The sequence below is a fragment of the Jaculus jaculus genome, chromosome 11 (assembly GCF_020740685.1).
Source record: "Jaculus jaculus isolate mJacJac1 chromosome 11, mJacJac1.mat.Y.cur, whole genome shotgun sequence".
Taxonomy (NCBI): domain Eukaryota; kingdom Metazoa; phylum Chordata; class Mammalia; order Rodentia; family Dipodidae; genus Jaculus; species Jaculus jaculus.
Genome location: NC_059112.1, coordinates 110,880,875 through 110,906,256, shown reverse-complemented (window position 1 = coordinate 110,906,256; position 25,382 = coordinate 110,880,875). Strand labels below are relative to the sequence as shown.

General features: G+C 50.8%; 1 protein-coding gene across 4 annotated transcripts in view; it reads right to left on the bottom strand.

Moving 5' to 3' along the window:
* Window positions 1–671: 671 nt before the first annotated feature.
* The window catches only part of Abca3 (ATP binding cassette subfamily A member 3), a 64,052-nt gene continuing 39,341 nt past the window's right edge, over window positions 672–25,382 (bottom strand). For 3 of the 4 annotated variants that reach the window (XM_045130389.1, XM_045130388.1, XM_045130390.1), the window contains 16 exons: window positions 24,955–25,105; window positions 20,125–20,223; window positions 16,028–16,214; window positions 14,372–14,675; window positions 13,338–13,617; window positions 11,900–12,104; window positions 11,307–11,526; window positions 10,880–11,038; window positions 8,892–9,064; window positions 6,864–6,992; window positions 6,530–6,724; window positions 3,249–3,436; window positions 2,718–2,888; window positions 2,271–2,461; window positions 2,045–2,118; window positions 672–1,606 (listed from right to left, as the gene is read on the bottom strand). In XM_045130389.1, coding sequence (XP_044986324.1) covers window positions 1,475–1,606; window positions 2,045–2,118; window positions 2,271–2,461; window positions 2,718–2,888; window positions 3,249–3,436; window positions 6,530–6,724; window positions 6,864–6,992; window positions 8,892–9,064; window positions 10,880–11,038; window positions 11,307–11,526; window positions 11,900–12,104; window positions 13,338–13,617; window positions 14,372–14,675; window positions 16,028–16,214; window positions 20,125–20,223; window positions 24,955–25,105 — 2,858 coding nt within the window. In that variant the 3' untranslated portion in view covers window positions 672–1,474. The remainder of the gene's footprint in view (window positions 1,607–2,044; window positions 2,119–2,270; window positions 2,462–2,717; window positions 2,889–3,248; window positions 3,437–6,529; window positions 6,725–6,863; window positions 6,993–8,891; window positions 9,065–10,879; window positions 11,039–11,306; window positions 11,527–11,899; window positions 12,105–13,337; window positions 13,618–14,371; window positions 14,676–16,027; window positions 16,215–20,124; window positions 20,224–24,954; window positions 25,106–25,382) is intronic. The other variant, XM_045130391.1, reaches the window with a different exon arrangement.

The window sequence follows — 25,382 nt, the reverse complement described above, 5'->3', positions numbered from 1 at the left end:
TTCAGACTGTGATCCTGTCTCTTCAGTGTTTGCTTTCTGGACAGTCACAGTATGTCTAGTGTATCCTCAAGAGTCCTGTAGTGGTCCCTGACGTGCGGCTGGTGATTTCTCAAAGGCACTTTTCCATAACTCAATCATCCCAGAAAGATATAAACGCATAGGTCTGAACCATAGCATTCTAGAAAACTAAGAAGTAGCATTGCAGTGCATACGTAGGAAGGGGATCATGCTGAAGAATCTTCTGGAAGTTTGCTTTGTGCCCATGGATAACTCTAGATAGAGCCAGCTATCTCCTGAGTACCCAGGTTTATAGCCTCTTGCACCAATTCTCTTTTCTTGGTTGTGGAAGACACTTTGCTTGTTTGTTTTCTCGAGGTACATTCTCACTCGAGCCCAGGCTGATCTCAGGCTGATCTGGCCTCAGACTCACGACAATCCTACCTCTGCTTCCCAAGTGCTGGGGTTAAAGGTGTGCATGACCACACCTGGCTGGGATAGGTGCTTTTGCACCTGCCCAGGCTTATTCACTTCATGGAATTGAATCCTATAAGCTTCCTCAATTCCCATTTTTATCTGACACTTGGTCGGAGAACCTTGTATTTTGATTGTGGCTGTGGTCCAGCCCCATGCTCCCCATCCCATGCGTGTGTCAGTGTGTTACTCAAAAACTGCACATGTCCCCTCAGCCTTTATTTTCTGCAATCACAATATATTCAGCGTATCCTCGAGAGACAGCCACTCAACCCTGTAGTGGTCCCTGACTGTCCTGTGGCCCGAGAGTTCTTGAAGGCAGAATTGGAACAGGGTACTGTGCTCTGGGTCTGGCCACCATCTCTCTTGTGCTGTTGATGGGCGACATCCGGCCCAGGACCAGCTTGGCCTAGGCTAGTGTCCACACTCAGGAATACTGGCCTCCCAGAAGGATGCCTCTGTAGTTGTACTGGAAACCAAGGTCTCAGCACCCAGACACAGCCAGCATCTTCCCTTCGTGGACCAAGATCTGCAGCTTTCCTGCCCACTTCCAGGACCCTGGAGGGCTTTGTTGAAGCTCGTCCCTGCTGGCTTCCTTCTTCCTCCCCAGAGGAGCTTAGTGGCAAATGTAAACATGGTCAGACGCCCTAGGTACTCTGTGGGAGCACACAGAGAAAGTCAACCCCTGGGTCAGCTGCAGATCCTCCTGGACAGTTCTCTACCCAAAGACCCACGGCCTGTCCGCACGCACTGTGGTACAAGCTTTGGGTCTGGGAGCCGGGATTCCAGAGTCGGGCTCTGGAGTGAACATCCGCATGCTGATTCCCGCCTGCAGCACTGACACGCTTGGTCAATTTGTGCATATGGCCTTGATTCTTTTTCACGTCCATCATAGAAAACAGTGATTAAAAATAAAAGGTAGGAGAAACTGGGAGGGGAGGATGCACAACTGTGCACTGGCTCATCCAGCCCTGCCTGGAGCCCTGGAGGCAGCCAACACTTCTCATCGCCCTTCCTCACTGACAGGGGGCTGCAGGTGAGCAAAACTCAAGAAGACTTGCTCCAGCGAGATCTGGCTTACTGAGTAGTCGTCCACTCCGTACTTCTCCTTTGCTTTCTCTAGGATGCCAAACACCTTGGGGATAAAAAAGCTGCAAGTGAGAGATCCCAGGGCCTTCTGGGAGTGAGTCCTCTGGCAATGGGAGGCTGGAAAAGCCCTCCGGACACTACCATTGCCCAGTCCCACCCCAGAGCCCTGAGCCGTCCCACAAGGTCAGCCATGCTCCTGGGGAGAGGACATTGGCTGCACAGGGGCAGCAGGATGGAAGCTAAGGTTCTTCCTGACTCTGCTTCCAGCTCAAAGTATTACCCTGAACAAACCGTGTTCTCTTTTGGGCAATGAATTCCTTCCATCTTCCTATTTTGCATATAAAGCATCAAATCTAGCAGATATTAGGTCAGAGGAAAACCAGAAAATGTCACCTCTTGGAAAAGAGCTTGGATCACCATAGCAGAGGGACCACCGTCTGGTAGGTTCTCCCTAGCCTCTGCTAGCTCCGGGGTCTGCACTCACCTTTGCCCAGCTGAGGTCATGGCCAGGCAGGTGGTAATGGACCATGTCTTGGTGCTCGTCTTCCAGGATGCTGCCTGCACAAGAGAGAGACTGTTCCTATGGGAGTCAGGTTGGGGAGCCCAGCTTGGGTGCATAGGGCCATGGTCCTAGTCCCTGGGGTCAAGCACACAACACTGACTCTAGCTGCTAACAAGGCCAGGCAGGGGCTGCAGGAGCCAACACACACCTGGGAAGGTCAGGTCCACAAAAGCCTTGAACTCCTCTAGCGCCTCCTGCTGCCCTTCGCTCCGGACCTTGGCCTGCAGGGAGTAGCCACTGCCAAACTTGCTCTTGAGGTGCTGCGGGCTGCCCAGGCACTTGAACTGACCCTGTACCATGATGGCCAGCCGGGTGCACAAGGCCTCGCATTCTTCCATGCTGGGGAAAGGACGAAGGCCTGAGTCAGGGCTGGGGAGGCTGATGCCCACACTGGATATAAAAGGCTTGTGCAGACAGGAAGGGTCTTGCTCAGAGCAGGCCATTCTTGATTGCCCACCGTGAGTAGCCACACATGTGCAGAGCCTGGGGATTCTCCTGGCAGACTACCAGCTGCTGGCGCATCTTCTGCTCCCTGGCCCCTCCCCAACCCCCCAGTACCAGCTCTTCCACTGACCCACAGAGACCCAGGTTCTACCTGTGGGAGGTGATGACAATGGCCTTGCCAGACTCTCGAGCCCGGGCCACAGTGTCCCAGAGCAGGCGCCTGGCCACAGGATCCATGCCAGTGGACGGCTCGTCCAGGAAGATGACGGCGGGATCTCCAATGAGGGCAATGCCAGTGCCCAGCTTGCGCTTGTTGCCACCACTGTGGGTGGAGAGGTGACGGATGGGAGGTCAATAATTAACATGAGCACCCTGGGCTACAGCACAGACCCAGGTCCAGAGACTGCAGAGCACCCCAAAGGAGAGGAGAGAGGGTGGCCCTGTAAACCCCAGCACATAGATCTGGGGGCCTTGGAGGCAGCTGTGCCCAGAGGTCCCTACCTTCAGTGGCTGGCAAGAGCCAATAGAGCAGCCCTTTCACCTGGTAATGCCTGAGTCATGCTATCAAATCCTGCCTCATCATGGGTGGGACCCTGGGCCATGGATCTGTCACCTCCGGCTCTATGATAAGGGACACCCTGACTGCACCTTGGGAAGGGCCGGGGCTGGGTGCAGGTCACACCTGTAAGTCCGGACTAGTTTGTTGGCGTATGGCTCCAGCAGCAGGCCCCTCAGCGTGTTCTCCACACAGGCGTCAATGAGGCGCTCAGGAATGCCTCGGAGGCGAGAGTACATGACCAGCATCTCCCTGCCGGTCATGTGATCCAGCAGCGCGTCAAACTGTGGGCAGTAGCCCATCCGCTGTCGTACCTGTTGCACGGTGCAGATCAGACAAAAGTCTCTGTCAGAGACCGCCGGGTGTGGTGGTGCATGCCTTTAATCCCAGCACTCGGGAGGCAGAGGTAGGAGGATCGCCGTGAGTTCGAGGCCACCCTGAGACTCCATAGTGAATTCCAGGTCAGCCTGGGCTAGAGTGAGACCCTACCTCGAAAAACCAGAAAAAAAAAGTCTCTGTCAGAGGACCACAGGGACCACCAGCCACAGGGTGTCCACTTCTAAGCCCATGCCAGGTTCCTTCCAGTTTGCCTGTCCAGGATGCTGGTACTCTGGTGGCTAACCACAGCTGACCCACTCTGAGCAGCACTGTGGTAAGATCATAGGAAGGACTCGACTGGCTTAGGGAGGCTCCCAGAAGGGCCAGACACGGGCTGGCAAGTGTGAAACTTCATGGCTGATAACTGACCGCATGCTCCCTCACCTATTAGGTGTCTGACAAACACGTGACTGCGAGGGCCTTCCTTTCTCTTCCCTCCAGTAAGAGGTGTTCACTAGCAGCACTCAGATGGCCCAGCGGCTGGCCAGGCGTCCACTGCAGCAGAGCTAGGACGCTGGCTGTGGAGCTCGCGGGATAAAGTGGACGTTGACTGCTGTTGGCCCCATTGCGTCAGTGGCTGGCAGGGAAGGTGTGCCTAGGTTTCGAGGATTCCAGAAATTGGATTATTTTTCTTTGTTCTTCAAGATCTAGAATCGTTACTTGACATGGGGTGATTCGTAGCCACCTCCCTTTGTCTATCAGCTCTCCTCTACTCTCTTCCTTCTAAACCTCAAGGTAAATATATTTGTCTCCTCACCCTCCCTCTATTTTCAGATCAGGTGTAGTTTTCTCCTGTATTCATTCCTTTTTTTTTTTTTTTTTTTTTTTTTTTTTGGTTTGTTCTCAAGGTAGGGTCTCACTCTAGCCCAGGCTGACCTGGAATTCACTATGTAGTCTCAGGCTGGCCTCCAATTTATAGCAATCCTCCTACCTCTCGGTCTCCCAAGTGCTGGGACTAAAGATGTGTGCCAACATGCCTAGCTCACCTCCAACTGTTTTATGACTTTCTTTTTTTAAATTTTGGTTTGCTGAGGTAGGGTCTCACTCTGGCTGACCTGGAATTAACTATGTAGTCTCAGGGTAACCTTGAACCCACAGTGATCCACCTACCTCTGCTTCCCGAGTGCTGGGAATAAAGGTGTGCGCCACCACACCCAGCTGCAAAACATTTTTTCTTTTGTTTTTTTGAGATAGAGTCTTGCTCTAGCCCAGGCTGACCTGGAATTTACTATATAGTCTCAAAGTGGCTTGGAATTCAAGGTAATCCTCCTACCTCTGCCTCCTGAGTGCTGGGATTAAAGATGTGTGCCACCATGCCCTGCTATCTATTTATATAATTTTTTTTTTTGAGGTAAAGTCTCACTTTAATCCAGGCTGGCCTGGAATTCACTATGTAGTCTCAAACTGGCCTCAAACTCACAGTAATCCTCCTATCTCTGCCTCCTAAATGCTGGGATTAAAGGTGTGTGCCACCATACCCAGCCACTTTTTAAAAAGTTTATTTTTATTTATTTATTTGAGAAAGAGGCAGAGAGAGAGAGATGGGTACACCAGCACTTCTAGCCACTGCAAATGAACTCTAGATGCATGCGCCCCCTTATACATCTGGTTTACGTGGGTTCTGGGGAATTGAACAGAGGTCCTTTGGCTTTAAAGGCAAGTGCCTTAACTGCTAAGGCAACTCTCAGCCCCACTTTTTTTTTCCTCTTCCAGGTAGGGTCTCACTCTGGCCCAGGTTGACCTGGAATTCACTATGTAGTCTCAGGGTGGCCTTGAACTCACAACAATCCTCCTACCTCTGCCTCCCGAGTGATTTAAATTTTATTATTAGCTAATCTATTTATTGATTATTTATTTGAGAGACTGGGCACACTAGGGCCTCTAGCCGCTACAAACAAAACTCCAGACACATACACCATCCGTGCATTTGGCTTATGTGGTTACTGGGGAATCAAACCTGGATCCTTAGGCTTCACAGGCAAGCACCTTAACTACTCCCAACAAATTAAATTATTTTATAACCTGGGCTGGACAAGTGCAAATCTAAAATCCAAGTTGGTTCCTGTCTGTAGCCCTGACTCTGCAGATGCTGGTTATTTTTGGTTGGTTTCTTGCTCTGCTCACAGACTCGGATCTATGAGTGTAGGGTGAGCCCTTCCTCCAGAGAGCCTGCATGCACTCTGCTCCCAAGGGTGCCACAGACCACAGTCCTCTGCCACCAGCTCAGGAGAGGACCCCACAGCCAGTTCTGAGGTTCAGGCTCTTTCCCTTTCCTCTCCAGGCTCTGCTCAGCACTCGATGCTGTCCTCATGTGTCAAGTAATGGGAGGGCTGCTCTTTTTTAAAAGTTTATTTTAGAGAGAGTGAGACACACACACAGAACTGGGCCAGGGCCTCAGCCACTGCAGTCAAACACCAGACACTTGCGCCACCTATCGGGCATGTGTGACCTTGCACCTGTCTCACCTTTGTGTGTCTGGCTTAGGTGGGATCTGGAGAGCAGAACATGGGTCCTTAGGCTTCACAGGCAAGTGCCTTAACTGCTAAGCTGTTCTCTCCAGACTGGGAGGGTTACTCTTAGTCCACCCTCACCCTGTGGGCTCCGCCCAGTGTGAGGAACTTGCATATGGGCCTTTCTTTTATTTATTTATTTATTTTTGGTTTTTCGAGGTAGGGTCTCACTGTAGCCCAGGCTGACCTGGAATTCACTATGGAGTCTCAGGGTGGCCTCGAACTCATGGCAATCCTCCTACCTCTGCCTCCCGAGTGCTGGGGGGCCTTTCTTTATTTCCCCTTTACTCTTAAATCCACTCAAGCACCCTGGACACAAAGCAGCCTTTGGACAGAGGGGCCAGGTCAGTGCTGGCCATGCTGCTTTACCCTCCTCAGCCTGCTTAAAACTGGGTCCACACTGCCTTGTTCAGCTATCCACAAACGTGTGCTGTGCCCACTGTGAGCCACAGGCCAGTCCATCCTGCCCGCATAGCATTCACCTTGCCTTGCCCTGTAGAAGCTTCCTTTCACACCCACCTTCCCGATGTCAGAGCTGATTCTGTGGCCCCCAACAAAGGCGTCCCCTGAGGTGATCGTCTCCTCCCCAGTCAGCATCTTGAATGTTGTGGTTTTCCCAGCTCCATTGAAACCCAATAGGCCAAAGCACTCCCCTTTCTGGACTGCAAGGGAGATCCTGTCCACGGCAAGAAGTGGCATCCACTGGTCATAAACCTGGAGGATGTTGGCCAGAAAGTACCAAGTGAGGAGGCCTGAAGTCATGCCAGGCCTTCTGGTCTTAATCCCTGGCAGCTTCTTGGACCCAGAGCCAGGCAAAGTTAGCCAGTGGAGGGAAGCGCTTCGCTTGCCTTACCTTGGAGAGCTCCTTGATGATCAGAGGTGTGTCAAGTAAGGAGTCCAGGCTAGGCGACAGGACTCGGCTCCTCTCTTCGGCCACGTCCTGGTCCTCAGGAAGCACTGAGGTTCGGCTGTGCAATTCTGCCTAATTGTTTGAGATGAAGATCACACGCCTGAATCCCAGCCCCATGGGAGGAAGGGCAGAAGCCAAGGTTGATGCGAAATATCTGATGGGACTGAGGGCCTTCGGGACGTCTCACCCTAGTCCCGGCCCCACACATGTAACTCTGACCCTTACAGGCAGGTGGCCTCAGGAAATGAAACCAGCAGCTGGAAGCAACCACCTGCACAGAGCCAGCCAAGACTCAAAGAGGAAAATCACGGACACCACTGAGGGATGCAAAGGAAGACCTTTTTGCATGTACGGCGGGTATGTGCATGTGTGTTCTTGTGTGAGGGTGGAGGCCAGAAATTGATGCTGGATGTCTTGCTTTCCATCTTATTTACTGAGACAAGGTCTCTTGCTGAACCCAGATCTCTCTCTAAACAGCTAATCTAGCCAGCCAGCTTGCCCTGGGGACTCCCTGTCTCTGTATAGATGTGGCTGCTGGGAATCTGAACTCTGGTTCTCACGTTTGCAAATCAGGTGCTTTATCTGCCGAACAATCTCCCCAGCAATTTTTTAAAATTTTATTTGAAAGAGAAAAAGAGAATGGGCACGCCAGAACCTTCAGCCTGCTGAGAACAAACTCTAGATGCATGTGCGACATTGCATGCTTGCATCATTGTGCCTCTGGCTATGAGGGAACTAGAGATTTGAACGTGAGTTCTTAGGCTTCACAGAAAAGTGCCCTAACTGCTAAGCCATCTCTTCAGCCTGCCAGCAAATTTTCTTTTTTAAAAGATAGGAGATGGATTAGAGATAGGATCCCTCTATGGCCCAGGCTGGCGTAGAACTCTATGTAGGCCAGTCTAGCTTCATATTCATGGTGATCATCCTGTCTCAGTCTCCATATCAAACACTCCTTGTAATACAGGGATAACAGGCATGAGCCACCACACCCAGCCAGGAATATTTGTCTTATTAAAAAATTATTGAGCCAGGCATGGTGGCATATGCCTTTAATCCCAGCACTCAGGAGGCAGAGGTAGGAGGATTACCATGAGTTCGAGGCCACCCTGAATAGTGAATTCCAGGTCAGTCTGGACTAGAGTGAGACCCTACCTCAAAAAACCAAAACAGAATTATTTATTTGCCTGTGTATGTAACTTGACACTGCAAATGAGCATCTGTCTGGCTTTACATGGGTGGCTGGGGAATTAAACCTAGACCAATAGCTTTGCAAGCATGTGCCTTTAACTTATGAACCATCTCCTCAGCCCTGATTCTTTTTATTTAGAGAGATATGTGTCACTATGCTGCCCAGCCTGGCTTCAAACTCCTAGGTTCACATGCTCCTCCTCTGGCTTCCTGAGCAGCTGGGACTACAGGTGTGCACCCATGCACCTGGCTGGGAAGACTGTAACAGGTGCAAAACTTTTTATAACTTTTGGGAAAGTTATATTTTAGAAAAGTCAATTCAACTCAGGTTAATCAGGATATTCAACATAATCCCAACAGACTTTGTTTGTGTGTGGGATGGCATGGAGACCTGGGGTGTGCCTGAAAAAGTATGACTTGTTCATGATAATGAGTAAACCACTTACCCATCCAGGCTGGGCACAGGTGGCCCTGGGTACCGCTTCTGCCAGGCCGACCCACAGCATTGGGCCCCCAAGCAGCCCTCCTAAGTGGTGAGGGCTATGCCCTCCCCATGCTGTGAGTGCAGACAGTGCTCCTGGACTTGACCACGTTGGGCAGCCAGGACCACATGTGCTGGTCACCGGAAAGCTCCACGGCACGGGAGAGCTGCCCCGGGGGGGGGGGGAGGGCTGCCCGGGGGGGAGGGCTAAGAGGGAGATGGGCCTTCACTGTCCTGGGCCCGAGCAGGCTGATGTGGGAAGCATGTGGCCAGCGTCCCTGTGCTGCACAGGAGCCACTCACCAGTGTCCACCTCCTTCGGAAGGCACAGATGAAGGTCCCCAGTCTCCACAGCAGGTTGGTCTCAATGAGGAAGAGCAAGGTAAGGTAGACGGTCCCTGAGGCAGCCAGGGAGGTCACGAACCTGCCGACCCCTGGCATGCTCCAAGCGTAGAAGTTCTCCTGGTACTGGATGTCTGTGTGGGGCAAGGAGCTAGGCTGCAGCCCTGGCTGATGCCCTCCCCCATCCCAGGCCTCCGCTCCCTAGTCTACACAAATGCCATGCCCAGCAACTCCTCCACAGCTCTATGCTCCTTTTGATGGGCACTCTGTGTTTGTCAGTGCCACATGAGCCTAAACATTTCCCAGCTGGGGGGGGGGGAGTTGTACCACGTGAGCTGCCCCTTGCACATCTGTGACAAGGAGCCAGTCACAAACCTTGTTTGCTACTCTTCCTTGCTACCTTGATTTGGGGACTACTGAGATGTGAAGATGCCCAAATCTCATCCCTCTTCAGTCACCTCAGGGTTAAAAAAGGGGACAGGCACTTGAGGAGCAACCATAGGGTACCGCGGAGGGACTGGGTCAAGTGATGACGGCTGAGCTGTGCAGGTACAGGCAGGGCTCTACCCACAAAGACAACTCTAAGGGTCTAAGCCCCTGAGCCTGATGTGAACTTGCTTAGGAGTGGAGGTCTGCAAGATGGAATCCGTTGAAAGCCTCAAGGGAAGACTATGGGTGGGGCCTTGAGTCCAGTGACATGTCCTTGTAAGAGAAAGGTGGGAGACTTAAGACACAGAGACAGGGAAGGATGCTGGATTGACATGGCCAAGCCAAGGAGCCCTTGAAACCACAGGAAGCCAAAAGACGTGGGAGGATGCTCCCAAGCCTCTGGGGTACATGGCCTCATGCCCACCTTGACTTGGGACTGCTGGCTTCTGGCCTTGTGAGAGGACGTGAGCCTATTGACTGAGCTGTGGTTCTCTGTATTGGAGGCCACAGGGTGGCAGGGCAGGCAGGAAGAGCAGATGCCCAGAGGCTGACTCAGAATGTCAGGAGTGAAGGGTTGGCACTGGATGTACGGGAAGACATGGAGAAGCTTGGCTATGTTGTGACTATCCCTCAAGGGTTGAAATTTAATCCCAGTTGTGAGGTGTTAAGAGAATTGGGGGGGGGTGCTGGAGAGATTGCTCAGTGGTTAAGGTGCTTGCCTGGAAAGCCTAAGGACCCAGGTTTGATTCCCCTAGACCCACCCACGTAAGCCAGATGCACAAGGAGTTCGTTTGCAGTGGCTAGAGGCCCTGGTATGTCCATTCTCTTTTTCTCTCTCTCCCTATCTCTGCCCCTTCTCAAATGAGTAAATAAATACAATTTTAAAAAGTTGTTTAGGGCTGGAGACATGGCTTAGCAGTCAAGGCACTTGCCTACAAAGCCAAAGGACTTCGGTTCGATTCCCCAGAACCCATGTAAGCCAGATGCACAAGGTGGCATATGTGTCTGGAGTTCGTTGGCAGTGGCTGTAGGCCCTGACGCACTCATTCTCCCTCTCTCTGTCTGTTTCTCTCTCTCTCTGCCCCCCTCTCTCTCAAATAAATAAATAAAAATAAGATATTAAAAAAAATTGTTTCAAAAAAAGAGGACTGAAACAATCCAACTCTGGTATTCAAAGATGGGGCCTCTGGGTGGTTATTAGAATTATATACAGCAAACAGAATGTATCCCCATGATGGAACCCCGGTGACTTTATAAGGAAAGCATCCAGGCGACATGCACATGCCTCATCTCAGGCTATGTGGTGGCTTGTGCTGCCTCAGAACTCTGTTGTCAAGATGGCAGAAGTGAGCCCTTGTCTTTGGAGGGCCACAGGCCAATGTAAACCTCCTTGCTTTATAACTTCCTGGTCTCTGTGTTATAGGCAACAGATACAGGATTAATTAACAGCTGGGGATGTTCCGGCTGTCTTGGTTAAGAGCAGAGGAAGGAGGTGCCCATGGGCATAGCCTGGCACTCACTGTACTTCCTGCAGTAGTGGGCCGCGACGTCTGAGGAAGTGCAGTACCGCTGTGTCTCATAGTTCTCATAGAAGCTACTCACTGCCATCCCCAGACAATGGTTGGGCAGTACCAGGAACACATGATCCAGAGTTCTGGAAAGTTCTTCTAACTTCACAGCTATGAAGAGGTACAGGCCAGTTAGTGCTGGAGGACATACCTTACCATACCTACCTGAGAAAGGGCAGGGCCCAGGTGCCCCCCGCAGACCAGACACTCGTGACCCATGCTGGGCCGGGTGAGGAGGCCCCTCCCACCACGGGCCCCAGGGAGACACTGTGGCTATGCCATGACCCCATCACTGTGCGGGCCGAGCTGAGCGGGGCCTCTCTAGACAAAGCGGCCGTGTGGCACATCAGGAGGGCAGGGGCGGCCATCAGGTTCCCACCTGGGATGCGCATGATAGTGACCATGATGAAGGTGGCAACGCCCGACAGGATGTTGAAGAGGGTCAGCCTGGTGTAGGCCGTGGATGCGCTCGAGAAGAAGTAACTCATGAGGTACATGAGCGGGATGATGGCCCAGGCGTACAGCGTGAGCAGCAGCAGCATGTCGGCCGTGTGGCCGTCCTGGGTGAAGGCACGCACGTCGAAGGCTCGGAACACCACCTGCGCAGCCGCGGGACAGGGCAGCTCAGCATGGGTCAGCAGGCGGCTAACTGAGGGCGGGGAAGGGGACTCGTGGAAGCAGTCAAGGGTCCTGACCAGCCAGCCCAGGCCCAGTGGCCCCACAGCAGCTGCGCCCACTTGGAGAAGCAGCTTTCTCGCTCCCTTGGGGCTGCTGGAGTTGAAATCAGGACAGCTGGCCCAGGCCCTGCCTACCCAAGAGAGGTCAGGGCAGAAAACCTTGGGCGATTCTAAGGGTGCTGATCAGGGCTAGGCTGCTGGCTAGACTTCCCCGCTGGGTCTGGTTCCACATAGGGGTCCCCAGGGAAGCTCCCTGGGGTCTACAGGACGGGGTCTAGCACCACTCAGCACTCACCAGCAACAGAAGAGCAGGGACAAGGAAGGAGAGAAGGTCCCACAGGAGGGCGGACAGCCAGAAAGTAGCCACACGGACGCCGCTCACGAACTGAATGTGCTTGGCCTGGACAGCCCGCTCACTGACTGTCAGGATGGAAAAGGTGCTGGCCAGAAATGCCATGGCGAAGAGCAAATTAAGCGTGACGTCAAATCCTTTCCGGCCCCTGGGGAGGGCAGAGCACAGTGCATCTGGGTCTGGGGGAAGACTAGGCTCTTGGTCACAACCATCCAAATCCAGGGGCAGAAGCCAAACCTCTCAGGGGAGATAGGAAAGAATGACAAAGCCTTCGGGTAGGCTGGCAGGAAAATCTCCACTCCCTGAGGGTGGCTCCTCCTGGGGGCTCCTAGGCTTCTGCCTCAGCTTCCTGAACCACTGTTCCTGGGAACTGCAGGTTAGGAACGCCTGTACCTCGACTTGCTGCTGTGTCCCCTGGGAGTCTCTTGCCTGTTCTATGCACCACCCCCAGCCAGACTGCAGCAGGTGCATTATCTCTGCAATAGATAAATGACCCTTCACAGCAATCCTGTTTGCAGCAACATCTTCCAGAAGCAGGCTCCAATGGCCTTACTACAGGACTTAAAAACCACCAGACATGGCCAGGCATGGCGGCGCACACCTTTAATCCCAGCACTCGGGAGGCAGAGGTAGGAGGATCGCCATGAGTTCAAGGCCACCCTGAGGCTATATGATGAATTCCAGGTCAGCCTAAGCTACAGTGAGACCCTACCTTGAAAAACCAAAATCAAAACCAAAAAACAAACAAAACCCAAAACACAGCAGACCACTCAATAATGGCACTGGGACCCAGACTACTATGCAGCAGGACGTGAGGAGACAGCAGGGGAGGGAAGGGAGTGATGACACTAGAACCTGGATGACCTGCTAAGAAGGTCTGCGTTGTACAGTCCTGCTTCTGTGAGGTAACCAGAACAGACAACTCCACAGAGGCACAGCAGAGACGCGGTGCTGGGGCTGGGAGCTGGGGAGGATGGGTACTGCCCAAGGGGACATGTGAAAGAGCCGCCTCAAGCATTCAGCTGCATGGGTAACTGTTTAAGGGCGGGTGACATCAACATCCTCTTGCTTAGCCCACTGTTCCCGAGATACAGGTGAGCCCTGCAGCCTGGCCTCTGGCCCCCCAATCTGTAGCCCAGCAGCTCCCAGCCCAGCCACTGCCCTGCTGCTGAGTCTCCCACCAGGTCTGGTGCCTAGTGGGGGCTGCAGAGCTATGGGATGGGCATCCTGGCTGAGGGTAAATGTGCCCGGCTAAGGGGCCAAGAGCCAGCAGCATCCTTGGGTCAGACCACATAGCCATCGGCAGTCTTTATTTCTAGCACAACCCCAGTGGCAGTCCTGGGGACGGGCAGCTGATTAGGTGGGTGAGGCGCACACGTACACGTACTCGCTGAACTGGTCCTTGGCAGCCTGCAGGACGCTGCGCGGCTGGGGGTAGTTGGAAACCTGGATGGAAGCCTGAGGGCCGCACAGCAGCCTGAACAGAAGGTTGTCCACGACGCTCAGGGCGGTGGCCGGCGAGTGGTATGCCTGGTTGTTGAACAGGGCGGTGACCACTGTCCACTCTCCCACATCTTTGAAGGATGTTGCCACCAGGCACCGCTCGTTGAAGCCGCCCCCCTCCACAGAGGCCCTGAAAACCAGGAACTCTTCCAGGTCACCTGGGGAGCAAGGCAGTGTCAAGGGTGCAGTGGGGGGGGACAGGTACAGGCACTTTTTTAGGGACAGCTGAGCCAGGACCCTGGACTGCTGGGTCTGACAGGCAAGCAGTGCCCACAACAGTGCTGAAAGCCTCCCAGTATAATCAACCTTTTCCTAAGAAGTCCCTTATTTCTATCATCATTCTGTCCACTGAACCTCAGGGCTGGCAGTGAGGACATGGCAGGGCGTTAATAAAAGGAGAAAACCTTCCAGGACATTCCGTCTAACTGGAGTGTGGCTGTTCTGAGTCTGGGCAGTAACCAACTATGGGCTGATAGTCTTAAATTTCAAGCTACCAGATGGTAACGTATCGTTACAGGAAGACACTGTCACCCTGCCTAACCTATAAGCAAAGACAAGGTGTCACAAAGATCACCGGACGCTTGCATTTTGTTTCTGAAAGGTCCTGCAGGATGGGGGGTTCCAGTAAATGGATGCCTGAGCAAGCACAGTCCTGGTGGTGTGCTGCGTCTTTGGTGCCCCCGTGTGCTTCTTCTGACTCGGCACTGTCGCCTTCTGCCTCAGGGACATGGGGTGACGCCCACAAGCAGCTATGATTGTCACGAAGGGGTGAAGGGTTACACTGGGGGCTCTGCTAAATGTGCTCTGGGGCAAGGGTCAGCAAAGGACTACCCATCCCAGGGGTGGCCCTGGCACAGGCAGATGCCGGGCTCAGATGGCACCACTTGGCCCCATGCCTGGATTGCTCCTTACCCAGCACCTCACGGGGCTCCTGTCCCTCAGCCCGCAGCATATCTCTCAGATGCTCGGACAGCTGCTGATCCAACTGAGAGGTGCCCGGGACTGAGAAGGGTACGACGGTTCTGCCATACTCATCCAGGCCTAGCCTCAGGGGAGGGTCATCGAAGACCTCTGAGGAGTAGTTGATAGCCAGGAGGGCCAGGGTGATGCAGGTCAAGGGTACCAACACTTGGGCTGCCACCATCTTCCATTCCCGCCAGCTGTAGGCAGCCTTCTTCAAGAACATGGCCCAGAACTGCTGGCAGTGGAGGGCAAGCTGCGGCACAGGAGAAGCAGGTGACACAGTGTGTGCCCAAAGGCTGGCAGCTGACCCCACGGTAGATCCTGACCTAAGTGGGTCTGGGGTCTTTGGCTGGCATTCCTTCAGACAGCTTATGGTGACTGGAGTACTATGGGTCTAGCTCAGCAGACTACAGAAGGGCATATGTGTCCCTATAGGGTTCCACGTGGGCTTTTATCACAGCCACAGAAGCTTGGCAGGCACTTTCTCAGGTCAGGGCAACAGGGCACTGGCTGCGGATCCCTGCCCTTTGTTGGTGACACCACCATGCAGGAGGCTGTGGCCTAGCTCATCCACAGCAGACACACGGACCCCAACCCTGCCTCCCTGGGGTGTCAGAACCCACCTCTCATCACTTTTTCTTGGCCTGCTAAGTGCAGAGACCATACCCCACCTACTGCCCAGACCAATCCCGACTCTATATACACTGGCCACTTGATTTTGGCTCAGGTTTCAGTTTTCTAGACATAAAATGGGAGAAGAACTTGCCTGCCGCCCTCCACTTGATCAGGTTGCTAACAAGCCAGCTTAGCACAAGGCTGGGCACAGGTCAGGCTTCCCAATAGGATGCACTGTAAACTTTATAAGCAAACATCCCTTTTTTTCTGTGAGTACCCAAGTTAGAACATTAAAACATTTTGGACAGGTATGGTGATGCATTCTGGTAATTTCAGCAATCAAGAAGCAGAGCTAGGAGGATTACCACAATTTTTTTTCCCCCTGAGGTAGGGTCTCACTCTAGTTCAGGCTGACCTGGAATTTACTCTGTTGTTTTAGGGTGGCCTTGAACTCATGGTGATACTTCTACCTCTGCCTCCTGAGTGCTGGGATTAAAGGTGTGCACCACCACGCCAGGTTGGATTACCACAAATTTGAGGGCAGCCTGGTCTACAAAGTGAGTTCCAGGCCCAGCCTAAAGTGAGAACCTGTTCCCCAAAAGAAAAACAATCTGGGCTGAAGAGATGGCTTAGCAGTTAAGCAGTTGCCTGTGAAGCCTAAGCCAGTCCGAGGCTTGATTCCCCAAGATCCACGAAAGCCAGATGCACAAGGTGGCACAAGTGTCTGGAGTTCGTTTGCAGTGGCTGGAGGCCCTGGTGCGCCCATTCTCTCTCTTAAATAAATAAATAAAATAGTAAAAAATTCAATTGCTCCTTGAAAAATTCCCAGCTTCCCCTTTGCTGACCCACGGATCATGAGCTTTTATGTGTTCTCTGCTGACTCTCCTGCATCCCACACCTGCCCCGTAGCAGTGGCTCTCACATGGGCACTCGGGGACTGCTGAACTCCCCACCACGCTGCAGTGTGTGACCTCGGGCACGGGCACTCACCCCAGTGTTGAGCTTGACCATGGCCTGTTCCTCCTCCATGAGGGCTCCAATGCCATCAGTGGGGTCCATCACCCCACACAGGGTGCCATCCACGGCCCAGTCACTCGCCCGCCTCTCATGTTGATACTTCAGGGCAGGGAGCTGGATCGCTTGAACGTCCATGCTGGTGTCCACCAACTTACCAACGCTGCAAAGCACAGGCAGCAGTCACCACACAGCTGTGCTTGGGGATTGACTCTTGTTGCTTTTAAAAAATATATTTTCATTTATTGATTTGAGAAAAAGGCAGATTGGGGGGGGGGCAGGCAGACATAGAGAGAGTGTAAGTGAATGGACGTGCCAGGGACCGCAGCCACTCCAAGTGAACTCCAGATGCATGTTCCACCTTGTGCATCTGGTTTCCGTGGGTCCTGGGGAATTGAATCGGGGTTCTTAGGCTTCACAGGCAAGCGCCTTAACCAGTAAGCTATCTATTCCAGCCCCTTGTTGCTTTTGATATTTCCTCATTCCTAGTGTCTTTTATCTTTTTCTTCTGTCTTTCATGAGGCAGGGTCTCACTTGGGCCTAGGCTGACCTGGAACCCATTAAGACCAGGACTCTTGGCCTCCCAGTCAACAGGATTAAGACTGTAAGGACACGAAGCAAATCTTAGCAAGTATAGGAAAACTGAAATAAGTTCTTGTATTCTATCTAACCACAATGGGACTAAACTACAAACCAACAGCGAGAAAAGCTACAGAGCATATACGAAATCATGGGAACTAAACAATACACTACTGAATGATGAGTGGGTCATTGAAGAAATCAAGGAGGAAATAAAAAAACTATAGAATCAAATAATAATGGAAACACAACATGCCAAAAACCTATGGAACACAATGAAGGCAGACCTAAGAGGGAAATTTATAACTTTAAGTGCCTATATTAAGAAATTAGAAAGGTCTCAAGTAAACAACTTAATGCTTCACCTTAAAGCCTTGGAAAAAAAAACAAGGCAAACAAAAAATTAGTAGATGGGAAGAAGTAATAAAGATTAGGGCAGAAATTAATGAAATAGAACACCCCCCAAGTATAAAGCATCAATGAAACAAAAAAATTTGTTCTTTGAAAGAATAAACAAGGGCTGGAGAGATGGCTTAGCAGTTAAGCGCTTGCCTGTGAAGCCTAAGGACCCCGGTTCGAGGCTCGATTCCCCAGGACCCACGTTAGCCAGATGTACAAGGGGGTGCACGCATCTGGAATTCATCTGCAGTGGCTGGAAGCCCTGGCGCATCCATTCTCTCTCTCTCTCTGCCTCTTTCTCTGTCTGTCGCTCTCAAATAAATTAAAAAAAAGAATAAACAAGATTGATAAACCCTTAGCAAATCTGGCTAGAAGAAAGAGAGGAGAGGGGCTGGAGAGATGGCTTAGTGGTTAAGCGCTTGCCTGCGAAACCCAAGGACCCTGGTTCAGGCTTGATTCCCCAGGACCCACGTTAGCCAGATGCACAAGAGGGCACATGTATCTGGAGTTCATTTGCAGTGGCTGGAGGCCCTGGCACGCCCATTCTCTCTCTCTGCCTGTTTCTCTCTCTGCCTGCCATTCTCAAATAAATAAATAAAAATTAAAAAAATTTAAGAAAGAGAGAAGAGACACAAATCAAAAAAAAAAAATTAAGAGATGAAAAAGATACCATTACAACAGGTAGCAAAGAAATTCAGAAAATCATAAGGACATACTTTAAAAACATATACTCCACTAAGTTTGAAAATATGAAAGAAATGGATGATTTCCTAGATTTACATTACCTACCAAAATTAAATCAAGATGAGATTAAACCATTTTAAACAGACCTATAACAAGCACTGAGATCAAAGCAGTTATTAAAAAAAAATCTTCCAACTAAAAAAAGTCCAGACCAAGGTGAATTCACTGGTGAATTCTACCAGACCATCATGGAAGGACTAACACCAATGCTTCTCAAACTTTTCCATAAAATAGGAAGGAATACTACCAAACTCTTTCTATGAAGCCAATATCACTCTGATACCAAACCACACAAAGACAGAACAAAAAAAGAAAATTACAGACCATTCTCCCTCATAAATATAGATACAACATTCTCAACAAGGGGCTAGAGAGATGGCTTAGTGCTTAAGGTGCTTGCCTACAAAGCCAAAGGACCCAGGTTTGATTCCCCAGGACCCACGTAAGCCAGAGTCTTACAAAACAAAACCCTCCAATAGCTCCCCGCGTGTCAAGAAATACAATGAAGCCAGGCATGGTGGCACACGCCTTTAATCCCAGCACTCAGGAGGCAGAAGTAGGAGGATCATTGTGAGTTCAAGGCCACCCTGAGACTCCATAGTGAATTCCAGGTCAGCCGGGCTAGAGTGAGGCCCTACCTCGAAAAACAAACAAACAAACAAACAAACAAACAAAAAAAGAGAGAGAGAGAAAAAAAAGAAATACAACGAAGCTGTTGAGCATCTGAGGTGCTTTCTGACCTGTCCTAATTAAGCCTACCCATCTGCCTCCTGCTTCACTCCCTGAAGCTACTCCAGGCCTTGGTCTCTGCTCCGTTGGACCTTGCCTAGGCCCCTCCGCTCCTCCTCTATTGACTTTTCTATATATACATACATAATATAATATAATATAATATAATATAATATAATATAATATAAATTATTTATTTGAAAGAGAGAAAAAGAGGCAGGTAGAGAGAGAGAGAGAATGGGAGCACCAGGGACTTCAACCACTGCAAACAAACTCCAGATGCATGTACCACCTTGTGCATCTGGCTTACGTGGGTCCTGGGGAATTGAACCTGGGTCCTTAGGCTTCACAGGCAAACACCTTAACTGCTAAGCCATCACTCCAGCCCTCTAATGATTTTTCTAGTTCCATCTGTCTTTCAAGATTCAAATCACAGCTCTGGAGAGATGGCTCAGCAATTAAAGCAATTTGCTTCACTATGTCATCTCAGATTGGCCTTGAACTCAGAGTGATCCTCCTACCTCTGCCTCCCAAGGGCTAGGATTAATGGGGTGTACCACCATACCTGGCTGGGATGCCTTTTTTAAAAATCTTATTTATTTATTTATTTTGAGAGAGAGAAAAAGAGACAGCTACAGAGAATGGGCGCGCCAGGGCCTTTAGCCACTGCAAATGAACTCCAAATGCATGCACCACCTTGTGCATCTGGCTTACGTGCATCCTGGGGAATTAAACCTGGGTCCTTAGACTTCACAAACAAATGCCTCAACTGCTAAGTCATCTCCTCAGCCCTGGGATATCTTTTTTTTTTTTCACTTTTTTTTTTTTTTGAGGCAAGCCCAATAGACAGGCCTTTGCTTATTTATTTATTTATTTATTTATTTATTTATTTATTTATTTATTTATGAGCAACACAGAGAGAGAGAGGGAGAGAGAGAGGGAGGGAGGGAGGGAGGGAAAAAGAATGGGCGCACCAGGGCCTCCAGCCACTGCAAATGAACTCCAGATGCGTGCGCCCCCTTGTGCATCTGGCTACCGTGGGTCCTGGGGAATCGAGCCTCAAACCAGGGTCCTAAGGTTTCACAGGCAAATGCTTAACCACTAAGCCATCTCTCCAGCTCAAGGCCTTTGCTTTTTTAATGCAAGAGAGTGAGAGAAAGAGAGAGAGAGGGAGAGAACTGGTGCACCGGAGCCTCCAGCCAGGGTCTCAGCTACATAGCTATTTGAGAAAGGCCTGCTGAGCACGGCAGTGGGTGTGGAGGGCCTGAGAGCTCAGCCTCTCCGCTCTCGTGCAAACCCAGACATCCCGGGGCGTGACCCATGGCGAGGGAGCTCAGTCGTCTCCATGGTGACCCGTGATGTGTGCAGTGACCTTCCCGGGAGCGGCCCTGGAAAACTCGGGCATGTTCCCCATGGGCAGCTTCCCGAGTATGCAGGTGCTGAGAAAACTGACCTGGGACCGCTGGCTCACTGAGCGCCCACCCCGCCCTGCCTGTGCAGGCGGCACATTCGCTCGCTGGCAGTGCTTCAGAGCAGAGGCGGGCTGGCTGCCTTGCGGACACATGTGAACAAAACCATCCCCCCGGCCAGGCCCAGGATGGACAAAACCAACAGTTACTGACCGAAGGAAGACTTCTTCCATGGTGGTGACAGAGGCCCCAAAACTGGCAATGCCCAATTCCTTCTGCTTTTTTTCCAGTTTAGAAAACAGACTTTCAAACCTGAAAAAAAGACCCAGAGTCATGAGGTACTTCTCAGGTATTTCTAGATATTTTGTCCCTCAATAACTGCATCTTTGTAGAATGAGCAAGAAGCAAGGGGCAACTCCTTGCAATGCCATTTTTTTTTTTTCTTTGAAACTCTTTGTAGTGACAGAGATCAAACCCAACATTGCCTATGCTACACAGGTGCTCCACCAGGAAGCCACTAGACAGAGCAGCATTTTATTTTGAGGTCCTGGTCGGCACTGGGTGAGCACTCTACCTGTGAGCTCCAAGTCCAGCCCTTGATTTTTTCTTTTTCAAGGTAGGGTCTCACGCTACCCCACCTGACCTGGAATTCACTACATAGCCTTAGCATGGTCTCGAACTCACAGCCACCCTTCTGCTTCTGCCACCAGCCTTGAACTCACAGTGATCCTCCTACCTCTGCCTCCCAAGTGCTAGGATTAAGGCATGCACCACCACACCCAGAATTTTTTTTTTTTTTTAGAGAGAGAGAGAATTGGCATGCTTGGGTCTTAGTCACTGCAAATGAATTCCAGACATATGTGTCACCTAGTACATCTGGCTTACATGGAATTGAACCTGAGTTCTTTTTATTTAATTAATTAATTTATTTGAGAGAGAGAAAGAGGTGGGGGGGGGGAGGAAGAGAATGGGCATGCCAGGGCATCCACATCCAGCCACTGCAAATGAACTCCAGATGCATGCGCCCCCTCGCGCATCTGGCTTACGTGGGTCCTGGGGAATCGAGCTGGGATCCTTTGGCTTTGCAGGCAAACACCTTAACCACTAAGCCATCTCTCCAGCCCAAACCTGGGTTCTTAACATGGGTCCTTAGGCTTCACAGGCAAGCGCCTTAACCACTAAGCCATCTCTCCAGCCCAACACCCTTGATTTTTGAAGACAGGGTCTTGCTATGTAGCCAGGCTAGCGTCCAAACTCATGATCCTCTCATCACAGCCTACAGAGTACTGGGATTAGAGGCATGCATGCACCACCCCATTCAGCTGAGGTGCCATTAAACAACACAAAATGGCTGGACATGGCGGTACATTGCCTGTAATCCAGGCACTTGGCAGGGTGAAGGCAGAAGGATCAGAAGCTTCAGGCCACCTTCAGTCAAACAGGAAGTCTGAGGCAAGGCTGGACTGCATGACTTTGTCTCAAAAAAATAACAAAAACAGCTAGAGTAAGACCCTACCTCAGAAAACAAAAGCAAACAAACAAAAAAACCCCAAAACAACAAAAAACAAAAACAAAACTTAAGTTCATATGATTTGGTGCTATTTACTGATTTCTGGATTAAAAATATATTTTTATTTTTATTTATTTGAGAGAGAGTGAGAAGGACAGAGAAAGAGGCAGATAGAGAATAGTACCCAGGGCCTTCAGCCACTGCAAATGAACTCCAGAAGCATGTACCTCTTGTGTATCTGGCTTACATAGGTCCTGGGGAATGAACCTGGGTCTTTTGGCTTTGTAGGCAAATGCCTTAACGGCTAAACCATCTCTCTAGCCCAGTATTTTTGGATTTTTGAGGTAGAGTCTCTGTAGTCCAGGTTGGCCTTGAGGCCCTACCTCAAAAAAAAGTTAAAAAATATTTTATTTATTTATCTTCAAGCAGAGAGAGAGGAGAGAGGGACAGAGAGAGACGGGGGGGGGGTGTAGAATGGGCAGTCCAGGCATCTAGCCATTGCAAATGTACTTTATTTTGTGCATCTGGGTAGTATTAGGGAATTGAACTTGAGTTGTATGGCTTTGCATCCTAGTGCCTTAACCATTTAGCTATCTCTATAGCCTCCCAAACACTTTTTGAAAATAAAAATAATGAAAGATGCTGGGTGCAGTGGCTCATGCCCATAATTGCAGCACTCCGGAGGCTGTGGTAGAAGGATCACAACTAAAAACGGGAGTCAGGGGAAATGAAGAAATCACAAAAGATGATACAAGTTGGTTAGGCATGGTGGCTCACGCCTCTAATCCAAGCGCTTGGGAAGCAGAGGTAGGAGGATCACTGTGAGTTCAAGGCCACCTTGAGACTACATAGTGAATTTCAGGTCAGTTGGGCTAGAGTGAGACCCTACCACGGGAAAAAAAAGATACAAGTAAAATTAGTATCAATCTCCCTCCTGCACAAAATCCAACACAGGGAACAATCTGGAGAAAGTTGCAACAAAAGAGCTGATATGCATTTCTAAAAGTGACCCATAAATGACCAAGGAAGTTAAGAGGTAGTGGCCTTGAGACACACAGGCACAGAGCCCTTCTGCCCTCTGCTGGCAGGAAGAGAAAGGCCAGTCAGTGCCTGTGCTTTTTCACCCATTCAATAAACAGTGATTTTTTTTTTTTTGAGGTAGGGTTTCACTCTATCCCAGGCTGACCTGGAATTCACTATGTAGTTTCAGGGAGGCCTTGAACTCACAGCAATCCTCCTACCTCTGCCTCCCGAGTGCTGGGATTAAAGGTGTCCGCCACCACACCTGGCTTAATTTTTTTTTTTTTTGGTGGTAGGGTCTCACGTTAGCCCAGGCTGATCTGGAAATCACTATGTAGTCTCAGGGAGGCCTTGAACTCACAGCAATCCTCCTACCTCTGCCTCTCAAGTGCTGGAATTAAGGCATGCGCCACCACGTCTAGCTCTTGAAATTTTTTTTTGTCCATTTTTTATTTATTTATTATTTGAGAGCGACAGACACAGAGAGAAAGACAGATAGAGGGGGAGAGAGAGAATGGGCACGCCAGGGCTTCCAGCCTCTGCAAACGAACTCCAGACGCGTGCGCCCCCTTGTGCATCTGGCTAACGTGGGACCTGGGGAACCGAGCCTCGAACCGGGGTCCTTAGGCTTCACAGGCAAGCGCTTAACCGCTAAGCCATCTCTCCAGCCCTGAAATTTTTTATTATATGTTTTCATTTTACTTGTTAGAGAGAGGCTGAGAGGTGGGAAAAGAGAATGTGCACAGCAGGGCTCTACTACTGCAAACGATCGCCAATGCATGTATCACCTTGTGCATCTGGCTTTACTTCCCAATTGAACCTGGCTCCTTTGGCTTTATAGGCGAGTGCCTTAACCGCTAAGGCATCTCTTCAGCCCTGAATTTATCTAAACTCAGAACTAACTGTGTGGGCTGGAGAGATGGCTTAGCGGTTAAGCGCTTGCCTGTAAAGCCTAAGGACCCCGGTTCGAGGCTCGGTTCCCCAGGACCCACGTTAGCCACATGCACAAGGGGGCGCACGCGTCTGGAGTTCGTTTGCAGTGGCTGGAAGCCCTGGCGCGCCCATTCTGTCTCTTGTTCTCTGCCTCTTTCTCTCTCTCTCTGTCACTCTCAAATAAATAAAAATAAACAAAAAAATTAAAAAAAACTAACTGTGAAATAAAATGCAAACTTTCCTGTTCCGCCCACCCCAAGGTAGGGTCTTGCTCTATCCCAGGCTGACCTGGAATTTGCTATGTAGTCTTAGGGTGGCCTTGAACTCATGGCAAACCTTTTACCTCTGCCTCCTGAGTGCTGGGATTAGAGGCGTGCACCACCATGCCTGGTTAAACTCTCCTATCTTGATGATGGGGAATTATTATTATTTTTCATTTTCATTTTCTTTTTTCTCAATTATTATTAACATTTTCCATGATTATAAAAGATATCCCATGGTAATACCCCCCCCACACACTTTCCCCTTTGAAATTACATTCTCCAGATGATGGGGAATTATTGAAGCACATCTCCTTTCTAGAAAAAAAAAATGGTAATAGCTACTTTACTATTCGGGATCTGTCCTGAGACAGTCCTTGGTGATCTGAACAAAGAATTTTCTAACAGGATATTAGTATATTTTGGGGGAAAATACGAGTATATAGAGCTGGGCGTGTTGGTGCATGCCTTTCATCCCAGCACTCAGGAGGCAGAGGCAGGAGGATCGCTGTGAGTTTGAGGCCACCCTGATACTCCATAGTGAATCCCAGCTCAGCCTGGGCTAGAGTGAGACCCTACCTCGAAAAAAAAAAAAAAAAAAGTGAGCTTCTCCTGTTGTCCAGGCTGGTGGCTCTGCTATGTGAGGCAGTGGTGAGCAAAGTGCTCACATGTCTCCTCTGAGATGGAGAATTTATACATGCTCTGCCCAATAAATACGAGTTCTCTTCTCAGGGACTCTGAGCATGCTGCAACATGTGGTTTACTTAATTTTACGGGGAGGGATCGAGACAGGGTCTCTTGTAACTGAGATTGACTTTGAACTCACTACATAGCTTAGGATGGCCCTGAAGTCCCAATTCTCTTCTCCACGTTCCAAGTTTCGGGATTATAAGCATGTGCCACCACGGCCAGCGACACAGGTTTATGCCGCATAGGTTTATGTATCTGGGTACTAAGGAACTGAAGTCGCAATGGCAGGCTTTAGAAGTAAGTTCGGTAACCACTGAGTCATCCCTCCAGCCCCAAGGTGCTGCTGCTATGTACTCGGGTGGGTGCGATGGGGGCGCCCTGAGTGAGTACAGACGGCAGGCGGGCACTCAGGCCCCTTCAGTCCTTCAGATGCACGTTTCTCCTCCTCAGGTCCCAGTTATGCCTCTCCCTGCACCCAGACCAGCAGATTCTCCACAAACGGACTGTTTCCAGCCCAGGGACTGAGAGATGCCCATTAGCCAAACCGGGAGGGCAGGGTGGGTAACCCTGCCTGTGGAGCAGTCAAAGCCACGGGCCCCTCTTTGGACGTGCACCACCCAGGGCACATACCTGTGTGTGCTCTCCTTGGGAAGAATAAAGGACAGCTCCGCCCCAGCGTGGCTCTCCAGAGTGGCATTGGGGACATGGTGGAGCACCAGCTGGGAGATGCCTTCTGGGTTGCAGTGTGGCTCCTTCACCAGCGTCATGTGGTAGCCGGCTCCTGCAACGTGTGCATCCAGTGTGAGGCCCTCTGCCCCACTTCTCCGGCCCAGGTCACCAGCCTCCGCACCTCACACGTGGCAGGCTCCTGAGACAGAGGCTGGAACGCTGGGGGCAGCTGGGCCAGAACAGGTACATCTCAGGTCTCCTTCCATGCTGTCCCAGGACATCACCGCCTACACTACAGCAGGGAGAGCTGCCAGGGAGCCGGGGACCGACTGTGTCCACGCACTTGCCAGAGCCAAAGCCTTTCAGAGGGTCCAACCTGCAACAGTCTG